This window comes from Pterocles gutturalis, unplaced genomic scaffold, assembly GCF_000699245.1.
Source record: "Pterocles gutturalis isolate BGI_N339 unplaced genomic scaffold, ASM69924v1 scaffold24456, whole genome shotgun sequence".
NCBI classification, from domain to species: domain Eukaryota; kingdom Metazoa; phylum Chordata; class Aves; order Pterocliformes; family Pteroclidae; genus Pterocles; species Pterocles gutturalis.
Window position 1 is genome coordinate 1 of NW_010103650.1, and position 10,620 is coordinate 10,620.

Below are 10,620 nucleotides of genomic sequence, written 5' to 3' on the forward strand. Positions count from 1 at the left end.
TGCCCGAGGTGCGAGCCCTCATCGCCTGGATGAGCCGCAACAAGTGAGTGTGGCCCAGATCGACACCCTGTCCCCGGCCCCGGGTCATCCCAGCACCCAGCTCCGGGGAAAGGGAGACCCTCAGCTCTGCTCCCTGGGGGCTTCAGCTCGCTTTCAGCCTTTCCCTGGTCTTCCTAGTAGGGCCTGGGGGGAAAAAATGCCATTTCCCACCAGTTTCTCCCCAGCTGCATTGGCCTGTCACAACTGGGGACAGTCCTGCATCCAGTGACCAGGCTGACCCTGGTGCTGGCCAGCCTGTGCAGGAAAGCGGTTTGGTGGCCACGGTTTGCTTGCACCTGCCAAGGGGCCCCACTGGGCACAGCCTGTGCCGTGCATGCGCCTGGGCACCCCGGGTCTCGGTGGCCGTCTGCGCGTCTCCCTTCTCCAGGAGCCCACAACTGGAAACTTCTCCTCATCTGCTTCATCTTGAGCCTGGCTGTGGGTCTTGCTTGGGATCATTAATGCTTTCACCATGAGCTGTGGGATGCTTCAAATATTTGGGGTTAAGTGTGTAACTGGTCTGTGTACAAACATGTTAACAGGGAGTTGTGTTGAGGCTTCCCCTCATCTCCGTTTTTCATGGAAAATTCCCTGGATTTAGCAATAACGCTCCGTGCAGCAGCATTTCCAAATACAGACCCTGCTCCTGCGACCCTCTTCCCGTCAGCGCTCCTGTCGAAGCGTGCAGGATGGAGCCCTGTGCGCCTGTGCTGTCCCATTTGGCTCTCACCTTCCTCGGGGGTGAATGGTGGGACGCTGCTGTGCCTGGAGCGGGGCAGCCCTGGAGGGAGACGGTGCTTGTAAAGCCCAGCTCTGGTTTGGGGCCCCGGGCAACCCCGGAAAGTGCAGCAGCAGGCAGGCTGGGCACTGTCTCTTCATTTGCTGGGTGTTGTTCTTTAGAGAATAGTGGAAGATCCAAACCACTAAGGTCAGTGCAAACAACCGTGTGAAGCTGTGCAGAGAAAGCCAGAATGCAAAGTCGGATCAGATACGAGCAACGGACTGAAACAAACCGTGACCTTCTGCCCAAAATGGGGATAGAGTGAGAAACAGAGGGGATGGCTGATGGCTGCGGTGCGCTGTAGGGCTCTTGGTTGGATCCAACCAACACACGCAACATTCAGCATCGTATCATGTTTGCTCAGTTTTAGGGAACAAAATTTTCTTGGACAAGCTGTCTTTATTAAAACTTGACGGGTGGCAGCGCCCATGGGAATTATTGCTCTAGAGGGGTTTCATGAACTGCACCAGTAGTTGCTTGTCCCAAGGATCCTTTGGGACACCTCTGATGCAGCAGTTTGCACTGAAATCCTTCCAGACTTGGTTCAACTCAAAATCAGTTACTACGGAAACTCATGTATGTGCTTAATATAATTTTGAAAATACCCTGGGCTTTTTTTATTTTTTTGCAAGTGTTTGAGGGGGGATTTGCGTGTAAGCCAGGGTAAAACAGGAAGAACGCGGTGCTTTGCCCATCCCTCTGCCTGGCAGCACCAGTTAATCTCGTGCAATTGTTGGACTAATGTAACCACTGATAGAAAAGTGAATGGGCAAATAGAACTGGTTGATTAAAAAGAGATAACGAGCGTAACGCAATTCATGTGCACTATTTTAAGGAAGGCAAAGGTATTGGTCACATTATCTGTGCTCAGAAACTAAATCCCATTTGAGAAGGAGAGCTCATTTTCCCTCAGTGCTGTATTTGGTGGAAAGAGGAAGAGCAGTGACAACCACCTTTGGGTTTCACTGAAATGCTTGTGCTGCTGTGATCAAATTAAAGTGCGATATAGGGCATGCTATGCTTTTATTTTCTGACTTGGGATTTTAACAGCTCTGTCACACATCCAGATTTTATTTATTCAAGTCAGTTCTGTTGTACAAACCGGGCATTGCTCAAAGCTTGACAAAGAGCCGTGTACGTGGCTTTGTGCACAGGGCACTGCTGGTCTGTCACGGAGGTTCAGGATTCTGTCTTAGGCTGAAGCAAGAAACTTGTTTCATCTCCAGTAATGCCAATGGGGAGTGAATAAACCAGTCCTGAGAGTTGGTTTATGGCAAAAATATCCTGACTTCCCCACTGTGCTCCCACTTGGCTGCTGTTCGGACCCTCTGACCATCCTGCTGGCTGTGTTGGAGGCTGCCATGAACACGGTGGGATGTGTCTCCCAGGACAGTGAGACTTTTTGTCCAACGGTAGCCAGCTCGGTGCCGGATGAGTGCGTATCTGTTAACGTAACCTTGGTGTAGCCGCAGCTGCACAGGTGTTCTCCCTGTGCAGGGCTGCTGGAGCAGGGTCTGATAGCTTCCTCTTCCAAAGCAGTGTTACTGCTGGGCAGCTCGTCCAGTGGGCACGGTTTGCCTTGTTGATCCCACATGGAGTTTGGAGGCTCCTGAGAACACGGTTTGGGTGGGAAGGCAGCAGAATAACTGGTTGGGCAGTTGTAGCTGGCTTCCTGTTGAAGTTGTTCCAGTATGACTGTTTCTTTTTTCTTCTTTTCCTCCTTCCCAACTCCAGGTTTCTGCTCTCTGGCAATCTTCACGGTGGCTCAGTGGTTGCAAGCTATCCCTACGATGACTCTCCCACGCATAAGCCCACAGGAGTCTACAGTAAATCAGCCGATGACGAAGTGTTCAAATATTTGGCAAAAGCTTACGCGTCACATCACCCCATAATGAGAACTGGCAAACCCAATTGCCCTGGCGAGGAGGGTGAAACCTTCCAAGATGGTATCACGAACGGTGCCCAGTGGTACGATGTGGAAGGTAAGCTGTGCTGGCGAGTCGCTCTGACTCTGCTGGCTCACCTAACAGAGCATCTTAGAGAAATAGTTTCTTGCTCCCACTGAGAAATGACATCTAAGCCAGTGGTGATTATCACAGAGGGAAGGACGGTGGGTGAAGTGATATTTTTAGCTTTGAATGTGTTCTAGCAGCTTGAAATGAAGGGAAGTGGCATCACAGGCACACCAGTAAGTGCTTGATGAATCACGGCTTGGGAGATGTTGGTAGGGAATAGATCACAGCAAGCTGGAGGGTTCTTCCTGACCCTGTTAGATGCTGGAGAGTTATCCTGCGTGTGGGAGGCTTCATTTGCCAAATGAACTGTCATTAGGTCTCCAGGTGGTTACTAAATTTTGATACAGGAAAGAGGAAACTATTGTTGAAGATATTAAACCAGTGCCAGTATTTTGTGAGTTTTTTTTTTAACCTCCACACTTGTAATTTTGGAAATGATTATAGGATAGCCTGCTGTGAAACTATGTAAAATGACTTAAATGCGTGGTCTGAGCTAACCTAGCCGCTCTTGTTGGAAGTGGGGTAGGGAGCTTTCCTATGAGCTGCTCTGCTGTTAGACCTGAGCAGAGGGTGACAGCCAGCACAGCCTGTTCTTGCCCACCAGTGTGGTGGGATGTAGAAGGGATCTGAAATTTGGTCTGCTGGGGCTTCTAGGAGAGCTCCTGTTCCCTCTGGTAGGCAGCCGCACTGGGAGGTGATCTGAATATAAGCAAATTATCTTCTGGTACCACCACTCTGCTTGTGTGGAGGTGAGCTGCTCCATGTGCATTGATTTTTCTGTAAAAAGGGGATTAAAAGACAGTTTATGGGGCGCGATGCTCTTGTGGAAAAGGCTCAGTGGGCTGTCGGGAAGAGTCTGTGTCATTAGAAGAAGTTACCCCATTGCCATGGCTCTTCAGCAGATGTTGTACAACCGTGGCCTCGCCAGGCAGTGCAGAAACTTCTGTGGTGAGGACACAACTAAAACCTTGCATAAATGATCCAGAGAAGTTGCTTTGCTTTGCTGTGCCTCGTCTGCTCTGCTTTCGCTCACGCTGGGGCTGAGGGGTGATGGCAGGAGTGCTGAGCAAGCAGCGATGTCGAGCGTTGTTTATCCTTCAGGGCTTACGGCTTAACAAATCCTAATAAGACGATGTCTTTCCAAAACATGGGCTTCAGAACGGAGTCCTGCCTTAACTCTGTATCCACCTTGCTTGGGAAGGAGGGAGAGGGATCTGTTGCTGGGCCTGAACACATCACCTCTGTGCTGGAAGAGGAAGTCTTGATCTCGGTGGCTGAATCATTCCCCAGGATTTCACTGGTCAAATAAGATGCGATTTTCTCTTTTTTTCTAGCAGCTGTCTCCTTCCCTCCACCCTGTTGAGCACACCAGCCCTGGTGTTTGCTCGCTCAAGGTTCACCCTGCTGCTGTGAGCAGTCCGGCGGGAGGAAGGTTTGTGTAACCGGGTGAATTTGCTTAGGAGGGAACAGGATATCCTGGATGAGCTGTGCTGCCTTGTGCTGGCAGTCATCGTTATCGGCAAACATCTCGATGGGGAGGTTTGTTAGCTGCAGCTCTAAGGCGCTCTGCCGTGGGATGGATGTGCTCTGAAGGGAGGGTGGTGTCAGAGTTTTGGGCCTGGGTTCCCCTGCCCCCCTTGCTGCAGCGTTCATGTCTTCATCCTCCTGCTAGGATGCGAGGTGCCTGGCTCGTGCAGGGTTTGCTGGTGGCTGTGGCACTGTTTCGCGACCCTTTCAGGCTGCCTTTGCCTCGTCAGCAGGCAGAGCAGAGGTTTCACCTACTTCCTTTTCGCAGGAAATGGCACGGTGTGAACCGAAAACCCGTTTGCGCTGTGCTGCCATTGCTGTGGTTTGTGTTACATCCAATGGCCTCCAGCCTCTGCGGAAACAAACCCTTTTGCTGTGACAAACCGCAATCTGGGGCTCAGCGTTGATGGCTGTAGGCGATTCCTGGGCAGAGATTACAGGGAGGGTGCACCGGCACTGACTCTGGGAGTGGAGCATCGCTGAGGTTGGCAGAACTGTGCGGTTTCTCCCCTACGGGGTCATTTACGTCTCGTTGCTGTTAAGGACGCACACGTGGAGGGCGATGGCAGCCCTTGGAGCGCTCCCAGCTCAGGAGTTCATGTGAAGTGTAACCCTGAGCTGAGAGCCGGGGAAGAGCGCGGGTGAACTAACAGAGATTGCAGAGGCCAGGACACGTGTGCTTTGATGTTGTGTGACGTTACTGTGTCTCTCTGGGGTTTTGGGTGGTAACATTTGTTTTCAGTGGTGAAGAGCGGGCAAAGGGGAGTCCGTTGTACGCCGTGTGTGACAGAAGCAGCAAAACCTCCACGGTGGCTGTGTTGAGTCATCTGACTGGCTCAGCTCTGTGCCAAGGACCAGGAGGCCTTTCCCAGTGATAGCAGAATTTAAATGTGCGGTGCAATGAGGCTGGGGAAATCCCAGTACCCTGCGGGAGCATCCTGGGCTGGGCTGTGGAGATAACCGGAGCACACGGTTCAGCGAGCGGTGCGGGGCACGTGCCTGTGTCCTGCGGATCAGGTTGTGCCAGGAGAAACTGCAGGATTCCAGTGAATTAAAGCCAGGAAAAACAAAGAAATGAGAACATGATGTCTCAACAGGTGGAAATTTTCCTGCCACGTTTTATCATGTGAAATCAAACATGGTGGAAAGCAAGCTGCCACAGGATTCATTGTCCCAGAGTTACAGTTCAGGTTTGTGCTGGTACCAGGCTCCATTAACTTTCATTTGAGTTTGCAACAACCTCTTACGTGTGTCAAACTGAGGTGGCAAGGACAAACCGTTGGAGTAATTGCTGGGGTCAAGTGTGCACGGAGAAAGATGGCTCTCTGCCAGGCGGCTGAGTTTGGCTTCTGCATTCCAGCTGCTAGAGATAAGCACGTCTGTGACTGGGACGCGTTTTGGAGGCTATCTCCACTGTACACGCTCTTACTCTTCCTTCCTTTTTAACCTCTGGAGGTTTTAACTGCCAAGTGGCTGGTTCAGATCAAGAAAATATGTGCAGGTCTGGGCTGGTGTATGGTCCAGGTGATGCTTGGAAAGCGGTTAAGAAACCGCTGAAGTCTTATCTGTGGGAAGGACATGCTTGCCTTTATAAAATAAAGACCCCAATTCAGAAACTGAATTCAGCGTAACATTTCATAGACTATTTTATGGGCAGCCCTGGAAGGTCTCGTCGTTGTCTGCAATCCCTTCCTAAAAGTTATTTTTCTTGCTAGTTTGCCTCTCTGGTGTCCACGTGTTCGAGGTGTTTCTGGTGTCTGTTGGAAGGCACGTCTTAGGTTGAAAGTGGATTTAGGTTACACGTGTGTTTACCAGGTTGTTTTGACTGTGGTTACAAGCCACACAGAGCTTCCAAACAGCTTTTAGTGGCATCAGACTCCGAGCGATTACAGTGAGTGCTGAGAGCAAGCCCATGGCATGGCTGTGGTGGCCTCTGTTTCCTGGGCACGGCAGAAGGCAGTTGCACAGTGTGAGCTCTGGTCCAGAAGATTTCAGCTGTTTTTCTCTGGGATGTGCACAGTTAGCTGCCCTTATGTGATTGTGTTTTCATGAAATTCTTATTGCAAATTTTACTTTCTTCTTGAGAAAAGTATTGGCTTGGTGCTTCGGGGGTCTGATGTGTCACAGTTCCCATCTAACAGGAGCTGCTGGGCGGTGCTGTGCTGGTGCAGCCCTTGGGAAGGCTCTGCCCTCCTCTTTGCGAGAGCCCCGGGAAGGCTGCAGGGCTGCGCTGCTCCGGGCTCTGGGAGGCGGCTGCTGGAGCTGGAGGCTGAAACCTCACCTCCTCTGAGCTGTAACGATCGCAGACTAATGGACCAAAACATTCGTCTGCCTGTTTGGTGCTGCTGCTGGTGCTCACTGCAAGAGCACCATGGTCTCATGCTATGAGACAGTTGGTTCTGTCCACAGAGGAAGCAACGTGTGCCACCTGTTTGAGCCCGTCTCTAGGTTGCTTTCTGCCATCTGTGCTCTCTGCAGGGCAGACAGGACCATTTCTCTGCTTTGACTTAGCTGCGGGTATCTTATCTCCTAATGTCTGCTGCAGCGAGAGCTGGAATTAGAGAGGTTTCTGCATAGTGCAGTTTGAAAATCGAGTCCTTTCTGGCTGGCCTGGAAGGCTTCTCGTGGCACGCAGTGCATTTATGGTATCTGGGTCCCAGGGCTTGACTCTAGAGAGCTGCATTCTCCCGCTGGCCAGCCCAGTGCGGAGCTTGGCAGGGAGCAGAGGCACGCTGGTCAGCATGAGCTCTGCAGTGCTCGTGCTGCAAGAGGTCTGGGATCCTTGCCTGAAGTGCAGTCCTGACGCTCAAGGAGTGGGAACGGAGCAGAGGAGAGGTTTGTGCCGAGTGTTTTTGTGATCTGCTGCCAGCCAGGGACTGACCTGCTGGGACTGTAAGCTGCTCGCTTTCTCTTTGCTTTCCTCGCCGGTGAATAGGTGTGATGCCTCACGGGGAGGCTGAAGCTTTATGCAGTGAGGGCTAAAAGACACCCTGTGATTAAAAAATGCTGGAATAAATCCAGGAAGTTATCCCAGATATTACAGACAGGTAGAGTAGAAGCACTGTAGTCCGAGTGTCCTCTGCCTTGGGTGTGCTTTTCCAGCTCTGCTAACAGTAGGCTGTGTACAGATCTCTCTTTCCACCTCCAGATCTTCTCTGCAGCCAGGAGAGGCTGTGCAGATGGTATATGGAAAACTACGTAATTCCATATGCTGTAAAAATAACTGTCCTGCTCTGCAGTGGGGCCATGTGAAGGCCAATTATGTGCAGCGGATACAATCCAAATTTTCAAGCGTGCAGTGGGCTACTTTCTCAGGGAGACAGTTTTACCAAAATCGATGTAGCAAGCTCTAATTTAGTCCGTTGCTGCTCTATTATGGGTGAGCATCTGTCCTAAATTTGCTTGAATGGCAGATGAAGCACTAAATATGCTTCATAATGGCTCTGGTTTACGTATGGATGTTTTCAAATGCATTAGCGTCCTGCTATGAACAGATGGTTGTAGGCTGGCAAATCGTTTCGCTCTGCGTGGTGTTTACTGGCAGGAGAGCAGCCCGTGGTGGGTTACTTTTCTGAGCCTGGTAACAGGAGCTGAACAGAGCTGAGCGTGTATCAGATTCACGAGCCTTGTTCCTCTAACCTCCTGAACTGAGTTGGAGAGTTTTAAAGTCCTCAAATCCTTTTTGGCCCCTTGCGCTGGACAGAAAAGTCTCTTTCCTGTTTTGATCTCTGCCGGTGCACAAGCTGCAACGCTCTCCTTCTGGCTGCAAGTGACATTTGATTTGTCACCATAAAAGCTGCGCATTCCCTTAGCAGCAGGCTCCCAGAAGAATTGAGAGGAACCAGGATGTCTTTGATGCCGTACCGTCCCACACATCTTCCCAGGGGTCTGTTCTACATCCTGCTTTGCGCGGTCAGTCCAGCTCTGCGTTCCCCGAGCGTGGCGGGGCTGTTGGATTCGGAGCAGCGGTCCCTGACCTGCTGGGACAGTGAATGCTCACAGCCACCACATTTATCGTAAGACCCCTCTGCTTGGTAGAGTGCTGCTGACAGCTTTTCCTGGCCACGCATTAGCGCAGCCTCTGCAAAGGCCAGGTCGTGTGTTTGCATCGTGGTATTGATCTGTTCTGGCCGGTCAGCTGGCCAGCACCCCAGAGGGTCCCTCGCTTGGGAATGATCAGGAAACTGCTCAGGCAAAGCAAGCGAGGTTTATCAGCATAGCACTAGTGTAGCGCTTCTGTTGGGAAAGCAGTGGTGGGAGTACAACGTGTGCCTCTCCTACAGACCTGCCTGCTGCCGTCCTGCGGGCTGGTGCCACGACGTCTGCCACAGGCTGTCCTCTGCTCTCCTTCCTCCTGACGTTTGCACCTGCCTCCCGTGGGGTGAATGTGGAGCTGTTCCATGGCAGATGGGGTTCTGAGAGCCAGTCTGGCTTCCTCAACCGAACCAAAGAGACCCGGTGCCTGTGTCTGGCTGGCGCTGGTGGGAGCGGCTCTGTCGGTGCAGGAGGTCTCTGCACTGCTGCGCGGGCTGGGATGGAGCCCCCTGGGCAGGGGTGGCCAAGGCTGTGGCACACTGGTCTGTCCGGATTGTAACTGTCTGGGGTTGTGTAACCCAGAAGATATAATCTATATGCGTAAAAGTTAGCGTGGTGTGTTTTCCATACCGACACAGCTGCCAGTTCTGCTGGTGGTGGTGGGAACAATCCTCTCACGTGGCCATGACATCTGGCTGCAGTCATGTGGTGGGATTTGTCAGGGTGACTCTGAAACCTGTTTCACAGACTTGTGGTGGTTTTGGAATGTCCTTTTTTGCTGTTGAAGACTCCCATGAATGTTTAGAGGGATGAACATTTGCAGTCCTCAGCAGCGTGCTGGTCTGAGCTCCAGGTGGTGAGTGTTGATAGCTGTGGACCTCAGGTCCTGCTGGTACATGATTCATTCCCATGCGAGGAACAGGTTTGCTTGCTGAGGGTTGCACGTAAACTTCAGCAAATGAGGTCAGGACACTTGCTGGAACAAGGTGATCTTTTTGATTCCTAGCGTTGCCTGTGGTTTCTCTGAAGGGCAAGAGTAAGAGGAGCTTAACATTGGCAGAAACAGTTCTGTGTGCTCCTGTTTGCTGGTGCTCATGGGGTTTGGCTGGTTTAACCCTAAGCTAGCCAGCTGTCCCCAGGTGCTGCAACACCCTCACATTAATTGAGACTGCTGCCTTAAAGAAGAAATGTGGGTGGAGGGTGGTGGCTTGGCTGCAGGGCTCGGGGAAAAGAGCAAATTTCCCAGGTGGACAAGTCTATGTCCTGTTCTCTTCTTGCGAGACCTGGCTGTTGGGGGGTCACAGGAATCCTCACTGGCAAGGGAGGCACCACTGCCCTCTCAGGTCAAGGGGAAACTTTCCTGAAGGTGTTTTGCTGCAGTTCGCTGTGTGCTGTCACCATGTCAGACCTTGTCAGACTTTCTGCTAGGGCTGCTCTAAATATCATGTAAATGGAGACCTTCAGATAAGGAGCTGGAGGAAAAGAGCAGTCTGAGGAATTAGAGAAGGGGAAGCATCGCTCTCATCTCGAGTTTTGCTAAGATTTTTTTGGGAGAACAGCTGTGTGGTCCTTGAAAGTTTTGACATGCAGACTTGAGCTGCCACCTCCCAGGTTGGTGGTCTGGTGTGTTCTTCTGTATCAGAGACCTGAACCTCATTTTGGGTAGAGTAACATCTCTTTCAGGAAAACCTCACGAATCTAAAGGGAAACAAAGGACTCAGCAGCAGTAATGTTCAAACTCCGCTGTGCCCGCCCTGGCATCCAGGATTTGTAGTGTCTGGAAATGTCTTTGCAGTGAAATGAACCCATATGAATTTCCAAGTGCTGCATTGCTGAGTTCAGCTGGCAGAGCAGTGTGACCGAAGGGACTGTCATCTCTGAACTGTCTGTGGCTGGCTTGGATGGCCCAGTGTGCCGGTTACTGGGAGAAACAGAGCTCAGCCTTCGCCAGCACAGGCTCTCGCTGTGATCTGATCTGACTTTTCTCCTTAGGTTGTACCCTGTGGAGCTAGGACAGCCTCGTGGTGAGATGCCGTGGGGGGCTGAAGGATGGGGAAATCTCTGCATCCTGTGGAGAGATGTCTGTACATTGCTCTTGGGACATGTCTCTGCCTCATTTTCCCAGGTGGGATGCAGGATTACAACTATGTGTGGGCCAACTGCTTTGAGATCACGTTGGAGCTGTCCTGCTGCAAATACCCACCGACCTCCGAGCTTCAGCAG

The 10,620-nt window shown here is 51.6% G+C and overlaps 1 protein-coding gene across 1 annotated transcript in view; it reads left to right on the top strand.

The window, feature by feature from the left end:
• Window positions 1–5: 5 nt before the first annotated feature.
• The window catches only part of CPD (carboxypeptidase D), a gene marked incomplete at its 5' end in the record, with an annotated part of 24,375 nt that continues 13,760 nt past the window's right edge, over window positions 6–10,620 (top strand). The window contains 3 exons of the mRNA XM_010086797.1: window positions 6–43; window positions 2,555–2,802; window positions 10,523–10,620. The exon at window positions 10,523–10,620 is cut by the window's right edge and continues 39 nt beyond it. Coding sequence (XP_010085099.1) covers window positions 6–43; window positions 2,555–2,802; window positions 10,523–10,620 — 384 coding nt within the window. The remainder of the gene's footprint in view (window positions 44–2,554; window positions 2,803–10,522) is intronic.